Here is a 21,299-nt window from a genome sequence, read left to right as displayed (position 1 = left end):
CATCGGAACCAATGACAACCGTTGCCAAGGCTACCTTAGTTCTTACGCGTGTTGATTAATGTGACTTTTATAAGACTGTCGTCTATATCCGAAATTCTATCTTTATTCTTGCCATGTCTATAGCAATGGTTTCCTCTCTTTCTTAAGAACCTTATATATCTAGTAGAAGAGACTCTTAATCTCACTATGCTGTTCTCCGATTCATTTTCACACATTTATAGATGGGAGCTCTTTACGCTACATTGTTATCACTATTCTTACTTTTAATACTCATAATACAAGGACATGTTTTCATAACTGTGAAATAGGTTGCCATTGAATGGGCATGCACTACCTAATGAATTAATGTCTACTGATTGTATAGATACTTATACCCAAGACATAGTAGACAGGCCCGTTGCCAGGGGGTTCTTAGGGTTAGAAATACATCTAGATTGATAGATAGACCGCGTTCAAATTCAAACTTTGCACCAGCTGGATCGATCCAACTCTGCAGGGAATTATCACTAATTGCATTCAGTGTAATCAGCTTAATTATTTGACACATCTCCTTGGTGGCTAGCGGGTAATTCATTTGTGTGTGCGTTCGGCTTACTTACCCCCTAGCAGCCCGAGGAGGCGTGGCGGACATTAAAACCGATTACATTGAGTGCACTTAGGGAGAATCCCCATCACAGTTGGATCAATCCACCTCAGTATTATGTATATCTGCCAGAGATTTCACAATGACGTCATTATGCCTCACTTTCAGAAGAACTCTGTCAGAAATGCATTGTTGACAAGGTCTTTTCTGCCCTACTAGCGCTTTGCATCATCTCAGAAGACAACAAATATAATGCTACCGGTCACTCCCGGTCGTCTTTGCGTGTTCTGCCCTTAACATGAATCTCACCAAATGAAAGCAAATGACGCCATTCTTAAAAAATCTTCATGTATCCCTTTCGATTAAAAAAATTAAAAAAAAAAATTTATGAAACAACATAATTCCGAATATGAAACATAGGTTAGATATAATACAGCATTTTGTGCGGTAAGTGCTTCACGAATAGCTGTGTTATTATTGCACGTTGACAGACATTTCAGTGATGATTTAGGCAGCTATCACATAGTTTTGACTCATTTCACCCCCTCAAACTAATTCTAACATTCAACTTCGTGGAAAATTATAGAGGTTATAATTACAAAGTAAAAACATTGCAGATCGTACCTGCGCGCGTGTGTATTAGTTTCTGTCTGTGTGCACATTTGATACGTTTTCACACTACTATAGCTATAAATTTTCACACTGATTTTAGTGTCATACTCAAATCAATGATTTAGTTTACACATTAAGGAACCAAGAACCCACTCATTCAGAATTTTAAATCCTAAGTCATTTTTTTTATATTCTTGTCCAAACAACCGGCTTTATATGAAGGTTTTAGTGCCATTGATTTAGAGAGGATCTGGATTTATCAAGTCTCATTCGAAATAAGTATCACACTAGAATAAGCGAGTTTATACGTTACTAAGAACCGGTTGCTTTCCTATCAGTACAACTGAAGACAATATCTAATCTACAAAGCATCTTTACTACTGCAGTGCGCTAAAAACGAACCGAGTAAAAATATTTTAAAGGAAATGAGTACTTCTAAATCCCTCCCCTCAACAATCTTAACGCAAAAATTATAAAATATGTAAGACACAAGATGCCGATTGAATATTAATTTTGCATTTTCTTTAAAAGTTCCCCTGTCATTCAAACACGTTTCTGTTAATCACCAAGATATATCATATACAGTACAGTTGACAAAATAACTACCTATAAACCCGTTTGTCTAACCTTTGGGTCACTATCTTTTTGAGACGAAGCCTGATAAATTTTACTTGAAAGCTAAAAATGAAAAAGTAAAAATTGGACAAAGACTTATCATATATATATATATGATGATTTACTTGGTGATTTACAGAAAGGTGTTAAGATTGTTTTTAATACATAAAGGTTTAACGTGCATGATATCTCTTAAAGAATCTTATATGACTGTTTCTCTGAAATCCGTATACATAAATAAATATATATGCATATATATGTGCGAATAGCTATCAAATCGCATAAGTTTAAAACAAGACAAAACCTTAAATTTCACTTAAAATCAAAAGTAGAGAAGTAAAATTAAATTGCTTTCTGGTTTGTTGTCTATGTTGGTTCCTTTTCAGTTTTTGAATTTTGTATTAAGGATAAAGTGTTCCTGACTTCAAATCTCCAGATCATTCAGGAAATGTCGTACATGTTGTACTGTATAATGTGGTTAATCTCCCTTTCCATACTGAAGTATTTTGTATTAATATTTTAATATTGTAATAATATTTTGTATTAATAATACCTAATGTAAAGGAAAAATTTGCAAAAAACGGAAAAAAGTATGCTGATAAAAAATTAACCTTTCTCTCTTTGGATTAAAAAAAAACACGTTTATCTCCAAAATTATAAATCAACATTCTATTTTTTTTCACAAGATACCTCCTATTGAGCAAAATATTTAATTTGTCTATTCTTTTTTCATCTATAACATAAAGAATCACACAACTCTAGTGTATTAGATCGCAATTTCGTCGCCATAGTTTTCCAGTGAAATCTTGTGTTGGAACTGCGACGTCACACTTCGCTAAATTCTGAAAACAAAGAACAACACAGAACAATCAATGCCTTCCAGAGTGACAGAGTTACCGTTCAGAGTGCACATATGCATGTACTTAAAATATTACACTTGGATGATAGTAATTTACTTAAGCATTTCTAGATGAAATCGATTATTTCAAATTGCTCTTAACACAAATGTTATCAAACATGAAAGGAAATAACCTTTCATGCAGTGAAGGTATCATGAAACTCGCATTTGAAATGGATTTGGAATTGTATGTCCAAACCAGACAACACATGTAAAATTCCTCAGTATCTTCAGAGGACAGATTATCATACAAAACTGGCACAGTGAATTTGCGGGAAAATCTTCACTTAGAACCATCAATTCAAACATGCACGCAAAAAAAGAATATCTAGAGGTTTTAAAGAATGCTGCAAAAAGAAACACAGTAAGTTGTTTCGAATGGTGGGCATAACCTCCACATTGAAACAGGAAGATAAAAAACCTACCTCGGTTTGCCCCAAAGACAAAACTAAAGATGAAAATCACTTTCTTACAAAGTGCCCCCCTTACAACGACCTGCGAACTACATTATACTAGATATTTTCAAAACACCATACAAACTTTGGCCAAGGGACAATAGATAAAAGTTTGTCATTATTACGAAATGCCAAAAGAACGAAACCCCGATTGCATTAGCACATTGCCCTTACAAAGAGATATCTAGACAACAGTGCTGTATCTACAGGGAGTTCACAAGTAACTATGACTTGGGCTCAGACAAATATCTCCATTATTTTATGATTAATCAGATTGTATCATTGCTTAATAGCATAAGTAACTATAGTTACACTTCTATTCTACAATTTCCTCCGCCCATGTAGATGCATAAGGCGCAGTGAATAAAGCAAAGCATGTCGCCATAATGTCATGTGCATGTGTTCGTAAGTGGGTGGATAATTCGCTTTACACAGTAAACGTTCGTGTACTGCTGCTGATGGAAAATATTTAGGCCGCAGGGCTGCAGTTATTGTTGTGGACATTTGTGCTGAGGCGACCCTGTAACGTTTGGTCAGATGGGAGCAATTAAATCTGCACGCGCGCAGATGCCATTGTACCCGCTCTGCAGGAACTCAATGAGAGCTGGGCTTCGCGCCAATGTAATTAACGCTTGTTACGCAACCTGCCTTGTCTTGTCTGTCTGCTAAAGGGCTGTTTTTATTGTCACAAATGAGCAATTAACTGTCTTGATTACTGTCAAGGGGACTTGGCAGGGACTTGCTAAATGACAGTGCCTGAGTAGTTATGCAAACATTAACCAGCCATGTAATCATCCTTGAGATTTCAGCACAGGGTCACAGTACAGAGATAAGCCATCTATTTAACCAGAGACATATCTGTTAATATCTAGTGAAAAAAATCAATCTGTGGCCCTGGTAGAGGGTAGAGAATATACATGGGCATCAAAAATGAATGTCCCAAGCATATCGAGAGAGAGAGAGAGAGAGAGAGAGAGAGAGATTCTACTCACATGGTGTCAATCTCCTCAGCATCCTCGTTTCCGGTTGACGTGCTCTGGCAGTAGTTGGGGCGGCGGTGGTAGTTGTAGATGCACTGGCAACGTCATCTGCAAAATCAGAAAGAGATCAAGGTCCGATTCTACTGAAGACCTGCAAAAGAATTGACCTCTGACTGCAAACTGTTGGACAGCTGAATCTACTGAATCTACTGCCCAGACTCCATCCTGTTTGTATTACAGGTAAAAAACAATTTTCAAACTACACAAATTTGAGGTTGAGCCTTCGTCTGACTGCTTGCTAACAAAACAAGCTAGTGCGATTCATTCTGAAATAAAAATTAGCAAATAAACACACAATATCGGACATTTTCTTTGACGGTATAATTTTCTGTCCATAACCTTCCGTGGTGACGGTAAGTATATCATAACTGTATGCCTCGATGAAACAAGAGACGCCACAAGGAACCGTCGCGCAAATAGAAAAAACCGAACTGTTTCCAGTGTAATAAGTCAATTACACAATGCTCACATTGCACTAGTACCGTAATCGAAGCAATCGATTTCCGCGAAATACAGACTTGACATTTAATATGGAATATTTCAGTTTCGAAGGTATGCCTAGCTAAAGATGCATTCTTTTTTCAAAAAACTCCGATCTCATATAAGATATGTGAATGGAGAAGTGTGTAGTCAGGTGTGTCGCTTCCAATTAACTGAATACCAGGTTTGTTGCGCTGCTGCATTACGTAATATGCAGTGATTTAATTGGGTAGTGCTCTTTTGGGCAGGTCAAAGCTTGGCTTTGGCAAAGCATGGTTCTGTCAAAAAAGTATCCATATGCTGGCAACTACTGCATAGAAGAATTTCAAATTTTGCATGCAAGTGGTCGGTTTTGCAAGGTGTAAAATGAGCTATGCAGTGCTCTGCATATTTGTTAATCTGTGGCAGAATGGCGCGAAGAAGACAGACATTGCCAGACAGATAATTGCGCCAAACGAAACGGTCCGCACAGTTTTATAGAGTAATGCCCAGACTGATGTACCTACACAGAGGTCACAACCAATGTATTGAAATTTTACCACCAGGGTACAGGACCCATTGTCGGTCGGGATATGCTATTGCAACTAAACAAAAACCACCCAGTCCGTTCAGAATGAGGGGTAAATTGCCACCAAAACGCATTTTTCAAGGCCGTTAGCGAACACCAAACTGGTTTTAGCTGGGTAGAATACCAGACGACCTCAGAGGAACCCTCTGTAAACAGCAAAACATCGTTGTATGTTTCTCTAATGAATTGGGAACCCTAATCGTTTTTCAGTTGAACACTGAAACCTCGTGACTTTCTTTATTGAGGTCAGCTTCCACCTGTACCGCTCAACCAGTCAAAACAGAGTTTACAGACACTCAGAAGAGATCAACGACTAAGCGTTTGCCGCGTCTAAAGTGACAAAGGTCATTAACAGCGTCAGTAATTGGAGCGGATACCACATTGGTGCCAAAACACCAATGATGGTCATCCACGAAAACCTGAACCATCTCAAATAAAGGAATAATCTGAGAACCACTTGACTATCATTTGATAGGGGGCACCTTAGGAACAATTTTAGGTTGCACGGTGAAATTCCCGGTACACACATAGCACTTTTAATAGCAGATTACGTACAGAACCAAGGGAATGAACAGCTACCTTGGTAATCAAAATCGCCATATTTGAACCACATAGACAATATGTGGGTAGGCCATTATTCGCCGAATCAATGGCCTACAAGTCCTACAACAAAACTGGACCAAATTGAACAGATTTTGACCGATGCCTGGAATGTTATTCCAGATTGAACTCTAAAAACGTAACCAAAAGAAGGCCTTGCCACTTGAGAGCGCTGGTAGCAAACAGAAGAGGTCAAGCGTAACAGCGACCGTTACTGTGACTAGACACTGACATGGGGGTTCTTTGTGAGGCGTGTAACTCTTTTACAGAAAATAATTTGGAAAATATGGAGATCCAAAATATCTCTTTTAATTGTTGTCGTATGACATAGAATAGGCAATGTGTTTTTGTTTGCTTCTCTAGCGAATTCAATTAGTGTATTGATGTCACAATGGCATCAAAGAGATAATTAAAAGTTATTAAAACACTATTTTAACCCTTATTTTCATTTATCAGTCAGCAAAATATGAAAAAACTGATAAAAAATGATTTGGAAAAAAATATTCCATATTAAATGTCAAGTCTGTAGATAAATAGGGCTCGCGAAATAGATATATAGAATATAAAAACAAAAAACGCAGGGCCTTCAAAAAATGAAAACTGACTAACCTTGAGGTGCAAGTCGCATGGGTGATGCTTGCCTCGTAAGTGCTGAGCGATCACCTGAAATAAAGCAGACGTTTTACACGACACCGTATGACTTTCCCTATCAGTAAAGTTTAAAATGAGGGATGCGTTCACAATAAATCTATCGCACTAGCTAGTCCGCACTAACTCTACGGGAATGCTCGTTGAATGCAATCAATGAACAGACTTACTTAGTTTTCCTTTAGTTAGCGTGTAAATTAAAGTACCACAGGCGACCAAAACTTTCTTTATATGTGTTGAAGGTCTATGGTTTTTTCTCAGCTTATGCAATCCTTTTGTGCGCTTGAGTCTGTCAACTTACCCCCAAAACGCGAGTTGAACAACGCAGGCACCGGCGCAGTAGTAGTAGTAGTAGAAGTCGTAGTCGTCTTGGCGTCGGTGATAGTGGTATTCGGTATCATGGTAGTGTTAGGCGGCGACAGAGAGGCTTAATTAAGGATAAAGCAACGATGAGTTGATAGGGAATAACTGGCGTATATACTACTGTTATTCCCTATCAACGATGAGTTGATAGGGAATAACAGTAGTATATACGCCAGTGTTCAAACTCCAGCGGGACTAAGGCAGAAAGTGTCCAGGGACTGATGACGGATACAAAATTTTATTGGCCAGGCGTCAATTTTAGTTGTATTTGGTCATTTTAATTGGAAGTAACGTGTGTGTGTGTGTGTGTGTGTGTGTGACAGAGAGAGAGAGAGAGAGAGAGAGAGAGAGAGAGAGTGAGAGAAAGAGAGAGAGAGAGAGAACGAGAGATAGAGAGAGGGACACTAAGAGAGACAAAGAGAGAAAGGGGAAGACACACCGTTGTAACCTGCTGCAGGTATCTTCTGCTCCAGGAAAAAGCTTTGAACTGAAAAAATAAGAAAAAAACAGAAAGAAATCAGTTTCATAAGCAGCATTTGTCAGGACGTATATGAACGGGACTCGTATGTTTGCACAAATAAGTTGAAGTCTAAAAGATAAAAAATACCTATGATACGAAAAGAAATACGTGCATGTAAGATCGTTCTATAAATCACGTTTGGGCACCAAATGTATATACAGTATACAGTTTAAAAAGTTCGATAAGAAAGTAATTTGAACAGTATAAATGTGTATATATTAAACTTAAACCATTACTCCCTCTCCTTTTGTAAATCTCTGTGTAAATATGTGCTAGAATTTACAGATTATATATATATATATATATATATATATATATATATATATATATATATCACTCACCGGAGAAATAAACCAACACCCCAAAGAGCCCCATTCCCAAGATAATCGCCAACAGCACGTAGTAACAATCATTCTTATTTTCCTTCTCGATGGCTTCCAATTCGGCCAGCTCCTCCTCCGTATACTCGCCATTGTTCCCACCTTCCGCGTCTCCGTCTAAAGGAAGATCAATGATTAAAAAATCTGGCGGACACACAAACCAAATAAAGACCGTCAACTATTTTCCGGTAGTTAATGCAGTACCATCAGATTGAATGTAATATCCACAGCCTGACATACGGAAATAAAATCTAATAAAATAGTAGTAGATTAAATAAGGTAGGTTTTGACAGAAAGTAAACACAATAATAACTTGGTTTGCGGTGAAATCTTGTTATTTACCAGAGAGAGACAGAGAAAATAAGAAAGATGGCAGTGAGAGTCGCTATCATACTGGAGTGTATGGCTCGTATGCCCTTAATGTATGAATATATTTATAAATATTACGTCTACTCATTTTAAGTGTTTTTTTCCCATTCAGGAGTATCTGTTTAAGTGTATGTGATTTGCATCTATTTGGTAACAGGTTTTCAATGAAAAAAAAACTCACCAGTCTTGATTTTTTTCTTGCTTTTGATACTTCCATTCTTGGCGTTTTTTTCATTCTCCTCATTTTCGTTCTTTTCACACTTTTCAGGTTCATTATCTCCCTTCTCAGAATCATTTTCGTACGCCATTTTGTCTTTCTTGTCTTCTGCCTCCTGGAAGACAATGATATTTAACGTTCTCTGCTCAGGCGTAAGCGGTTTTAGTGACACATCGTGAGCTAAATAAAATTGACATTATAGCGATCACGTTACAACCTGATCCAACCGTATGTACGTGATCGTTTGAAGGTGACGCTTTATGTTGAAGAAATTAACCAGCGCAAGGGAACGGAATGAAGGACTCACACAAATGTGTATAGTTAAGAACAGGAACTTCAGTTTTGGACAACGGAGGTGGCAGTTGGGGAATTGGCGGTTGGGGTGCTTTTATCCAGCTGAGGGAAGGTTGCAGCAAGTAGGGGAGACCGGGGCTAGTTGGACCCCGGGGTAAGTTGGCCCCCCGTCAATTTATGAAAAAGTAACTACGAGGTAAAAAAATTGGCCACATACTCTTGCAAAGTGACCGTAGCCTACAATGCTAAGGAAGTGTCGGACGTTAAAAAGTTTTACTTAAGCGGTGAGTCGAAATAAACGATTTTTGCACCTAAAAGTAATTTTGTTTAAGAGATTTAAAAATCTATTTTCATAGGCTTTTTATCGAATTTAAGATATGTATAGGGCATCAAACTGAAGCTCATTGTTTCAAGTTTCACAGAGATGTATCATCGTTGCTCTTTCTAGCACCATAAATGGCTATCATCCTTTAAAATAAATAATGTGCACCCGGGGCTAGTTGGCCCCCTTGACACGGGGCAAGTTGGACCCTCATATTACCCACAAACCTTTGCGCGCAACGCTGTTTGAAATAAACAAGTTGGTGAAATTGACAAAGCTTGCCGGTGTCTATTACCGTCTGATTGATTTTTTTTAATTTTCTCTCTGGTGTCTTTTTGAAAATTTATATTAGAAATATTCTGTTGATTGTAAGTATTAAAAAGCAAATCCACTGGACTTTCCGTAGAAAAAACATTTATTTTGCCTTAATTCATTGTAAGGGGATTCCCTTTGTATTTATTGTGTTATATGTGGCCCCAAGGGGATTTTCCACCACTCCCTAGCTAGAGCCCATTGTTGAAACAAACTCAATGGTTTAAAACTGAATTTGATACTGTCTTTTAAAAAGAAATTTTTTTATTCGTTTTCATTCATTAAAAACCTTCTTTATACCATTATTTATTTATTCTTAATTAAAACAAAACACATTTTATTGATAGATATTTTGGTTCTTGCAACACATCCCCCCCCCCCCAACAACGTGACGTACGGAAACCTCAATAAATCTGCCTAATTGAACTGTTTATTCATCAAAGACTCTCAAAAATCAATTAAATAAATTAAAATTTTATAAAAATGTATTTCAAAGCGTTTACATGGGATATATACTTCATTTTCGTATAGGGGGACCAACTTGCCCCAACCCTGGGGCCAACTTGCCCCGCCATGGGGCAAGTTGGCCCCCCTGACGTCAACTGCGTTTTTTGTCAAATTGTGAGACACCTGGCATTATATTTGAAAAATAATGACGTTGCATACGTAGCTTAGTTCATGGGGCTTAGTTTGAAACCGGTTTTGTTACTCTAACCCACTCCTAGTTGGCTCTACAAGGCCAAAAGTGTCTAACTGGACCAACTAGCCCTGGTCTCCCCTACATGCCCCACCCCGCCCCCTTAACTAATGACATACCCTCACCCTTCTTTGATAATCAATATAACGAGCAGGCCCGTAGCAGAGGGGGGGGGGGTCGAAAGACCCCCCCCCCCTTTTTTTGTTGGGGAAAGGTCCCCTCTGGGTAAAATTTTATCTACGTACAAGAAGGATTCATGATAAAAGGTCCACTTTTTCAGAAAAGAATTGCTGGCTACGGGCCTGACGAGGAAAACGAGAACTAGACAAAAGCAAGCGATCCCCCATCTCTATAAGGGTATTACGTTAAAATATCCCTCTGTCCGAGTGACAAATGTATATGAACCTTTTGCGTGCCCCTATTAGCAACATGCAGAATCCGCTAGCTCGAGAGCACGTGTCATCGCGTGAAGTGAAATCTGATTATCCGTTGCAGACCAATTATCAGCAGTTATTAGCTTGCTGACGTGCTCGTCTTGAACTCTTCAAGATATCAAGAGATGTTTTGGTAATTATGGAACAAGATTTTCTTATGAGCTTTGTTTGCAAAAACGCAAAACCATAATAACTAGATAAGAGAAATAAATAGAGAGACTCTTTCTCTCTCTCTCTCTCTCTCTCTATATATATATATATATATATATATAAATGTGTGTGTGTGTGTGTGTGTGTGTGTGTGTGTGTGCGCGCGCGCACGCTTATGCGTGAGAGAGAAAAAGAGAAAGAGAGAGAGACAGAAGGGCAGTATAAATAAATAATCTTGTTGCTGGCGGGTTGCCGCAAGCAGATCGACACACATCACAGAGCAAAAAGAGAAGTTGATAAATTTCCACCTCAAAGTTAAAGGAAAGCAAATGTTTTCGTGTTCAGGCAGAATGCCGCACAGGTTTTGAAATGCCAAGGATAAAGAAAGACCTGCATGCCTGGCATAAAGGCGCCTGTTCATCGAATGTAAAACAAAACTGCTTTCATAATTCTGGCGGTGTTGCCATGATCGGGGCCCTAATCTCCAAGCTTCTTGTCGAGCTAATCAGTTGAAAGTCGATATTTTCGTGACAAGTGCGAAGAAACGAAGTAACAACGAAGCCATGGTGAGAAAGAAAATTGTTTACAAATGCGACACGACATTCCGTGCCACAGATTGACAACAAAGAGCTCAAATCACAAATTACCTAAGCTACTTTCTGCATTAAAGTCTCTCTCCATCTTTCATTTCTATTCATTTATTTGGATTTGATTTCTTTCTTTTTTGCTTTTGCTCTTATCATTTATCTTATTTTATTTCTGTGTGTGTGAGTGTGTCCATCTACAAAGCCGGAGTGACCGAAATTGAATTTTTTAAAACTCGAGAACAGGTTTAAAAATTCTAATTTTGCTAACAGTTATGCATATTGGGTATCATAGCTCTGACGGGTAAAGTATTAAGTCTTACACCCCATTTCCATAGATTAGATCGACCTACTTTAGATCGACCTAACTCCCTGGGGGTTCACGCTAAATAGCTGTCAGCCGGGCGGACACGAAAGTTAATTACCCTCTTACAGCTTGTAGTAGGCGGGACGGACATTTAAGTCGGATTATCTGAAAGTAATCTAGTGAGACTCCCCGCGGGGATAGATCGATCTAAAATCTATGGGAATAGAGCCATAGAGGCGAATTGATTTGTATTATGTAAAAATGCCATGTCCATTGTATGAACTCAAAAGATACATGTATTCAGGGGCGGATCCAGATATATTTTCTGACAATCTTAAAAATTATCTTTGTTTATCCATCTTACATTTTTGACAGTCCTCCGACAGAAAAAAATGGATACCCGACCATGTAAATTTGAAAATCTGACAAACTTCCGGAAGACCCAGAATACGGCTTCAATCCACCCCAGTGAATCAGTTTGTCATTGACTCCTGTTATAATCAGTATTATAGTATACTAATCATCAGATGGAGATGAAGGTTGCTAGCTGTCAACCGGTGAGACAGGAATGGTAATCCTAGTAATGGACGTCCGAACTCCCACATGATTAGTAAGTACAGTTAGGGTTAGTCGGAGTATTGCGGTTGGTATATGGGACGAAGGTCACCTGTGCATAGTAATGGAGAACGGACTACGGTTCCTAGCGGACTACCGTTCCTGTCATAGCGGGAAATATCACTGTTACAAGGACATATATACACAGCATCTATTTTTTATATTTTCACAGAAAAAAACAACTTTCAGAGGTTAAAAAGGTAAGCTTTCACCCCGCACTCTCATACACAATGTATTTGATATGGTTATTATTCTTAATGTGTGCATAATGAAATAATCATATTTAAATTTACTACATTTGATTTAATTAAAAAAATTGAATCGTTCTTTTCAGAGAATTGCGATAGATAACACTGAATAAGGTATTGCTTTTACTTCTAACACGAAAAAGCAATTTGAAAGCTGACAAAAATTGCTATGCCATGAGCGAAATACTTAGTCTTAAATTCTTAAATCTCATTTCGCAAATCAGTCAATGTGTATATTGGTATGTGTGTATACAGTAATTAGTATGTGTAAAGTAAGTATGGGTATACACTTTGTAAATGTCAAAGCCAGAGGAGGTGAGTATACAGCATGTTTACTATCAGTTGACCTTCAGCCAAAATGTCACAGGAGGAGAGTTCTTGTACAGGAATAAAGTCCTGTCTATACCGCGAAACATATACATGTTTATAGAATCAGGATCAGTTTTTGATTAAAGATGTTTTCATTTATTTATTTATTTATCGAAGGGCGTTTGTTTCTTTCCAATTCCAGTCCCCCCCCCCCCACACACACACAAACACACGCGCACACACTTTGCTGTTGGTTTAGTCACAAATGTTGTGCGACGATCACAAAGGTTTTCCGATCGTTATATAGCAAAAATGATTTCCTGGATATACTCAAATCGACTGCAAAACGAATTATCTCTCAACCTGTTTTTGAGCTCTTTCTGTCTAAATATTATATTTCCAGGACGTTTATGTATTTTTTCTCTACAGAAGACTTACGTTTATGACATGGCTTTATTTCGCTAATTAAATCTATTCGGGTCCGCCGATGAATGCAAATGCTTGAAAAGGGCTGGCATTGAAGGCGTCTTTAAGTATTAAGTTTTTTTGCGCGAAGTAAAAAAATAAATAAATATTGCATTTTGCCCTCTTAGAAAGGCATCCAAGACGCAATTAAACATTTATGGAGTATTTGTGGTCAATAATTCTACGTAGGCCTCCAAGTAGGATTGGTTTATGTGTGGACCATTTCAAGGTAACGAGTTTGTTTCACAACTTTCAATGCAGACCTTTAAGATAACCTTTTAAACAACTTATTTATATTTAATGTACGCAGTCGGTCAAATCCTATTTATAATCCTTAACATTGTATCGCTTTGCCCAGACAATACTAGGCAATAAACTAACTAACTAACTTACTTACTTACTAACTAACTTACTAACTAACTAACTTACTAACTAACTGACTAAGTAGAGTCTCACTATTTACATATCATACATGTACAGTATATTGTAACTGAACGCTTTTTTCTTATCTACCTGATTTTGTGTTACATGTAGTCTGCAGTAGATTTGAGATCGTCTAGTTTTAAAAACTAACGAAAAGAGGGAAATAAACGTCAAGAGATGAATACAAACAAAGTTATATAAAGAAAAGAGAGAAAAAAGACGGAAGAAAGCCAAGAAATGAGTAAATTACGGACCACTAGACTAATTGAGAACTGCGGATTGTTTAAATTATCGTGAAAGCTTACGTATGAAAATTATTTATATAAATATACTAAATCATATTTACTGCCAGGTTTAACAAACCTGTTCCAATCACGTTGTCGATAAACCCTTTACCTTATTCAAATTATACTTAATATTTAATACTAGAGCTTGACAGCTATTAGTCTCAGATTATAGTGAAATAAATGTTTCGTTTGGCAGTAAATTTGCCAATGTGATTAGGCAGCAGTGATTTCCTGCCAAAGTCTTAGATCCCATTCCAATAGACACCATCGGCCTACGTGGATCTACCATCTCTGAAGGGACTCTCGCTGAGTGCAATCAGCTACGCTGGATGACACCCCTCCTTTTATTACCAGTTTTTCTGTATTCTATAGTGTACTTAACGCCCGCTAATGAGGAGGAGTGTCATTCAGTGAAGCTGATTGCAGTCAGCAAGAACCCCCGCAAAGCTGGGTGGATCCGACGTAGATCCACGTAGACCGCCGGTGTCTATGGGAATGGGGCCTTAAAACGAACTCTCAATTTGCCGGGTTTTCTCTGATGCTTGCTCGCTGAATACTGTAGCATGTTCATTGCTAATTGTTTTAACCCGACAGCACTATAATAATAGATTCCGAACGGCACTTCAGTCGAAACCACAATCTCGATCATGATTGGAAGCCGTAAAAATGGTTCTTAAAGAAACTGAGCTTTTTTGTGTTTTTCGATATTTCGCCACAGCGTCTCGATCGCATCTGGCCTCATTAATAAAAATTAAATCTCTTTTGAAACTGTTACGATTTAAACATTGCACGAAGGCAAATGTTTAAAGGCCTTTACGCAAATCTGCTTTGTTACATTCATCATGTGGCATCTTTCCTTCTTAATTTCCAGAAATATTTTCTGCCAGTAACTGTTATTTCACAGTTTATATGTATTTATCTCTGTGTGTTCTGGTTCCAGCCATATGCCTCAAAAGTAAAGGGCAACATTCTCCATAACCATGAATTATATAAATCTAGTATAAATTAACCTTATCATACTCGTGTCTCGCACACTTGTTGGATCAGTGATATAATATAATATAGCCTATTCAATTTGCGAGACCGACACCGGATTAAGTAGGGAAAAAAACATCTTGTCATTATACACAATGGATACAGCGGGAAAGACTGTCATCCGGAAATTATAGCAAGGAGCGTAGCTAACTACTTGCGTTTCTACTTGGTCAATTGTGCGTTAACATAAAATACGTCTTCAATAAAGAAAAACATGACGGTGTCTTTTCCTGTCGGCAGTAGAATGGATGTCGCTTCCTTGATGCTCTCTCGAGAGAGCGTATGCATATACCGGGATTGTTGGTGACATGGCAGTTCTTGCACTGAGACAATTAGCACTGCGTGTTTGTCACCAATATTAAACAGATAATGGCGCATATTGTAGATATTTACAAAACGGAGGAGTAAATTGTGAAAAGGTTAATTACGAAAACACCCCGATCTGCCTTGAAGGGATAACTACTGTGGGTATGAGATTCATATTTCATACAAAATGGATTAAAAACAACTTACGGAAATAAAATAAATTCTATTGTACACCTAAAAAACGGTTATCGCCATTATTTTGGAACCTGTGCTTGCCATCAGACCACGTGGACCTTCATAGATAGGTATACCTCTGTAATCATCTCTAAAAGATCATTACAAAAAACAAACTTTTTAGGATAAAAAATGGGCTTATTTTGAATGAAGGAACGGATTCATTAACCAAATGGTAAATATGGTAAAAGTCGTCGTTTACCCCAGGAATATCCGTTTTTGTTTTTCAAAACTAGGAGTTGTTATCCCTTGAATTGATAAATTGGAAGAGCAATTGTTTAGGCAAGATGATGTACAGACTGCTAAATAATCATATGTTTTTCAATGTAAGAAATTTGCAACACTACATACTTCATAAAGGGCGTATTTTGAAAATCTTTTCCAAATATTACTGCCGAAACGACTAGAATATCTGAAATTAATAATGCTAATAATGCACATGATTCGAGTGGCATTTTATACTTGCATGTCACCTTCTATTAAACAAACAAACACCACATTAACTAATTAGTTCACGCTTGCATATCAGTCTCACAATCAGAAATGGACAGGTAAAGCCAAAAAAAATCATACTGACGAAAACAGTTTATATCAAATGATTCAAAATCAATTCCCTTTTTGATTTAAGGAATCGAAACAATACTTTTTCAGAACAAAAAGATGAAATAGAAGATATCTATAAAATCATTCAGATAGTTCAAAGGCCCACGTACCTTGTTGTCCACTTGTTCCTTTGTTGGTGATTCTGGTGTTTTGCTGTCAGACATCCTTGAAAAACCTCTAGAAACCCTCTAATTCAATGTGGTATTATACTGAGTAAAAATATAGCCAGGTACGCGTCACTAGGAATTCTGGCTTCAGTCAGTTTAGAAAACAAATCGACCTTCTTTTGTTTCTTCTTGGCTTGTTTCCGCCACCTGTCAAAAACTATTCTTCTCCGTTTGGCGATGTCGTTGTCGAGCAGTCCCTGTGTACTGTGAAGGCGTTGGTTGAACGGCGGTGAATAACGGCTGTCGCTGGCGTAGATGTTATACGCGTTTCTCTCACATTTGTCAATGCTTGCAATTGGATTCAGCCAATCACAGACGTCGTGGCGTTAATACTGTGAAAAGCGCGCTTGTTAGTTTTCAGACATTGTTTACGAGATGACGAAAAAGACACACGCACTAAAGCCAAATGTACGAACAACGCATATATCGAGAGAGAGAGAGAGAGAGAGAGAAAGAGAGAGAGAGGGGGGGGGGGGCAAAGAGAAAGACGTGTTTGTCTTTCCTTGTCAACCCCAGCATTATAGTGCTCTGACAATAATGTATGGCAAATATATCACCTAATTAAAAGTCAATACTTAGGCCTACTACTTTATCGCAACTTGACGTTATATTATATATCGACTTATTTTCCGCAGAGAAAGAGAATAAATAACGATCTGCTCAGCATCGTTGCTTGATCAGTGAAAGTGTTCTCAAGAACTTGTCTACCCCATTAGACACGTTTGCTGAGGGTTTTGACTTACAAGACAAAGCAGTGCACAACAACAAAGCCTATTCATATTTTTTTGGGACGAAGTTAAAGTATAGTTATTTCAAAACTGACCCACTTTTATAGAATCAATTAGTCCAAGGGAAGTGGAGGGCGCCATCATGATGTTTCATGGGGGGGGGGGGGGGGGGGGGGGGGTCCAGAAGAAGCTGATCCGCAGACTAACCTAGCATAATCCCCTAACAGACACTGAATAGATTCCCCGCGGGAATAACGCGGTAAGCTTTCACGTGGGTTAGCCATATTTGATCCGCACCTATATGTCTGCTGATAAACAGGTTATGAATGCGGCCATTAAGTAATATCGCAGAACATACTGTATGGAATGTGTTTCGGTAATGATTCAATTTTACCCAAGTTCGATTACCATTACGCAAACGAGCCATTTACAGGACTCCAAGAGCGCCGCCTCTAATGCAGTGTCAATGTACCCTTCTTCTGTGGTACTTGTGTTGTGTTTGTATTATAACTATAATATTAATTCCGTTGCAATTCGACTTCAAAGCCTGAGGGTGAAATAAACATCAAAAAATCTGACCTCACATTATCATTGCAAGCGATTAGTCATGCAGTTTCTGAAATCCGATGAGATTAATTTCATTCTCGTTTGATGAAAGATCAGAACATGAAGTACATTCTTCTCGTGAGAGATTGTATTTTTGCTTTTGTAATCTTTGCCATCATTGTATTGCTTGAAATTAAGTTTCAAAAGCGGTAAAAAAAAAAAAAAAATATATATATATATATATATATATATATATATATATATATATATATATATATATATATATATATATATATATGCATGCAGACTTGACATTTAATATGGAATATTTTTTCCAAATCATTTTTCATCAGTTTTTTCCTATTTTGCTGACTGATAAATGAAAATAAGGATTGAAATCGTGTTTTAATAACTTTAAATTATCTCTTTGATGTCACTGTGTCACATTAATGGAATTCGCCAGAGAAGCAAACAAAAACACATTGTCTATTCTATGTCATACGACAACCATTAAAAGAGATGTTTTGGACCTCCATATTTTCCAAATTATTGTCTGTAAAAGAGTTACACGCTCCACAAAGGACCCTCATGTCAGTGTCTAGTCACAGTAACGGTTGCTGTTATGCCTGACCTCTTCTGGCTGCTACCAGCGCTCTCAAGTGACAAGGGATTCCTTGTGATAGGTTTTTAAAGTTCAATCTGGAATAACATTCCAGGCATCGTTCAAAATCTGTCCAATTTGGTCCAGTTTTGCTGTAGGACATGTAGGCCATCGATTCGGCGAGTAATGGCCTACCCACATATTGTCTATGTGGTTCAAATATGGCGGTTTTGATGACCAAGGTAGCTGCTCATTCTCTTGGTTCTTTAAGTAATCTGCTATTAAAAGTGCTCTGTAATTTCATCGTGCAACCTAAAATTGTTCCTAAGTTGCCCCCTATCAATTGATAGCCAAGTGGTTCCCAGATTATTTATATTATTTCTTTATTTGATCTGGTTCAGGTTTTCGTCGATGACTTCCATTGGTGTTTTGGCACCAATGTGGTATCCACTCCAAATACTGACGCTGTTAATGACCTTAGTCACTTTAGACGCGGCACACGCTTCGTCGTTGGCCTCTTCTGGATGTTTGTAAACTCTGTTTTGACTGTTGAGTGGTACAGGTGAAATCTGACCTCAATAAAGAAAGCCACGAGATTTCAATGTTCAACCCAGATACAGACAAGGTCTCCATTTCATTAGAGAAACACACGACGATGTTTTGCTGTTTACAGTGAGTTCCTCGGAGGTTATCTGGTATTCTAACCTGCTCAATCCAGTTTGGTGTTCGCTAAGGGCCTTGAAAAATGCGTTTTGGTGGCAATTTACCCCTCATTCTGAACGGACTGAGTGGATTTTGTTTAGTTGCAACAGCATATCCCGAAAGACAGTGGGTCCTGTACCCTTGTGGTAAGATTTCGATACATTGGGTGTGGCCTCTGTGTAAGTAAATCAGTCTGGGCATTACTTTATAAAACTGTGCGGACCGTTTCGTTTGGCGCAATTATCTGTCTGGCAGTGCCTGTCTTTTTCGCGCCATTCTGCCACAGATTGATAAATTTGTAAAGCACTGCATAGCTCATTTTACACACTGTAAACCCGACCATATTAAATGTCAAGTCTGTATATATACGAAACTGGCTCAAACGCTGGAGACAACATAACTGGTATTAACCGGTATTTAACGCGGATTTTAGGAAAATAATCTGTGAACGGTTTGTGTATGGTATACGGTGGTAATGAAGATAAATTTGTTGACGTTTCCAGGAAAATGTGTGATATTCTTTCTATAAAGTAATACGATATGTTTAATGGTGCCATGTCCAGAACAACACGATATACGCTTAAAAGAAAATAAATACGCATAGAGGAAGATGATGAAGGTAAACAAAGTGAAGTATGACACTATGGCCCCATTTAGAATAGGGGACTAACTTATCCGAGGGTCAAATATGGTGACCCACTACAAAGCTTGCCGTCTTATCCGCTAATAGATACTGGATAGATATCCCGTGGGAAAGTATTCAAGTGGGTCGGCCATATTTGACCCTTGGCCTAGTTAGTGCCCTATTCTGACTGCTGCCTAAAATACTTACAAGTACGTGTGAAATATACATACCTTGCCTTCTAATGAAAAAAATGTCGCACTTTCAACATCGATATTTCAACAACAATTCTTTAAATGCTCTGTTATTTTAGGATTACATCATTCAGAAGTATGTTTTAGTACTTAAAGTGTTCTGTAATTTTAGGATTACATTATTCAGAAGTGTGTTTTACTATCTAGGCATAATTTCCAATCCAAAAGCCACGATCAGCCACCTGCTCCCCTTTCGACGAACAGGTCGCTTTCAAACATTATACCATTTCTGTGATATATTCAAACATATGGATATGAGTTATTTGTGTTTTGGGCGTTTTGCGGCGACGACATAGACAGTCAATGAGTCGAAGAACGAGTATAATTTAGAAAAAAACGCGTTTTTGATTGACACGGCGTGATTTAAAGTTGGTTTCTTTTTTTACCATAGGTATACAAAATGTATTTGCTATTCTAACAATGCTTTTAAGGATCTTGGTTGCGTGTCGCCTGTTTCTGGAAACACGATCGTCTTCCACTTTGGTTTCCAAGGGGTTGTTTCCGAGAAGAAAACCCTGAAGAACGAAACAACAAAGTACTCAAGTACCACTGGAAACGCGATATCGTGATCTAAAATCCCCAAACCGGCTTCCACCATAGTGTTGTTTTCCCTCCCCTGGGTTTTGATGGCTTTATTAAAGTAACGTGCGGTGTTTTTGGAGATACAACAAACGTGATTTACAATTAAAACATTGGAATTGTATTAAACAATCCAGCGAAAGAAGGATCTGTTTTCTTTTAGGGACTTAGCGTATTAACAGCTTTTTTACTCTTTACAGTTTTACGCCGTCATAAGAACAGAGTGTGGAAAACATTACACAAAGAAGAAACCTGAAAATGATTATTTGCCCGAAGATGTGCATGTTACATAATCTAAATCTCACCAAACACACATAGAAAAAAAAACACAACCAGTTTATTTGAAGTCAACCGAGTGACATTGATTTTTTTATTTCGTTTTGTTTACTGGAAGCAAAATAGCCAATGTGGTACTGACCTTAGAAAATTTGGTTATATCTTGGGGTAATTCAGATTTTGCCCAAGCTAGGTTAATTTTTTTTTTATCTTTATCTTCAAGCTCGATGCTACGTTGGCTTTTTACACTGCAAGTAAAACATAAACATCTGTGACAAAGAAGAAAGAAAATATTCCTATAATGAAAAGCTCATTCCAAGAAATAAACTATTCCTTGACAAGACGACCTACAAATAATCCATTGCTAATAAGATTCCTCATACCAGCGACAAACACGGCGAATGTAATTGCTGTTATCCGCCTTGAAGAGGATTAATTTTGCTCCTGATACACCATGCGGCAGCAGAAAACATGTAATCTACACGAGCTTGGTTTCTGACGTATGTCACGGCCAATTTCGAGAACAAAAGACTTATCTTTATTGTGAAGTGCCCTTTTCTGACTGTCGTGCGTGTTTACACCCAGAAAACACAGATGTCGTCATTTTTGTAACGAAAATAGTTTGGAAGATGGCCAGTAGAGTTTCATTTGTCAACAGCTATTGAAAAATTAACTGGCATTTACCACCCAATATTTTGTCTGCTGACAGTCAGACTTCTTCGCCCCCCCCTCCCCCCCCCCCCCCTGGGAAACTTTATGGGTCATTTTAGACGCATAGCTAATGAAACTTTTCAACAGTTATGGAGATGAGTTTCATTATTCATTTAACTGCACAGACAATATTATGAAGA

At 38.0% G+C, this 21,299-nt stretch overlaps 1 protein-coding gene across 1 annotated transcript; it reads right to left on the bottom strand.

Moving 5' to 3' along the window:
* Positions 1-1,973: 1,973 nt before the first annotated feature.
* LOC147760394 (uncharacterized) lies at positions 1,974-16,426 on the bottom strand. Its single transcript, XM_086994286.1, has 8 exons — positions 16,084-16,426; positions 8,313-8,463; positions 7,724-7,879; positions 7,302-7,349; positions 6,801-6,926; positions 6,461-6,514; positions 4,156-4,251; positions 1,974-2,652 (listed from the first exon to the last, which is right to left on the bottom strand). Coding segments are annotated over exons 1-8 (687 nt in total). The 5' UTR covers positions 16,138-16,426; the 3' UTR covers positions 1,974-2,650.
* Between the last annotated feature and the right edge of the window lie 4,873 nt (positions 16,427-21,299).

This window comes from Lingula anatina, chromosome 8, assembly GCF_051362555.1.
Source record: "Lingula anatina isolate TDL-2025a chromosome 8, LinAna3.0, whole genome shotgun sequence".
In the NCBI taxonomy this organism is placed as follows: domain Eukaryota; kingdom Metazoa; phylum Brachiopoda; class Lingulata; order Lingulida; family Lingulidae; genus Lingula; species Lingula anatina.
This window is presented reverse-complemented; position numbering and strand designations above follow the sequence as displayed.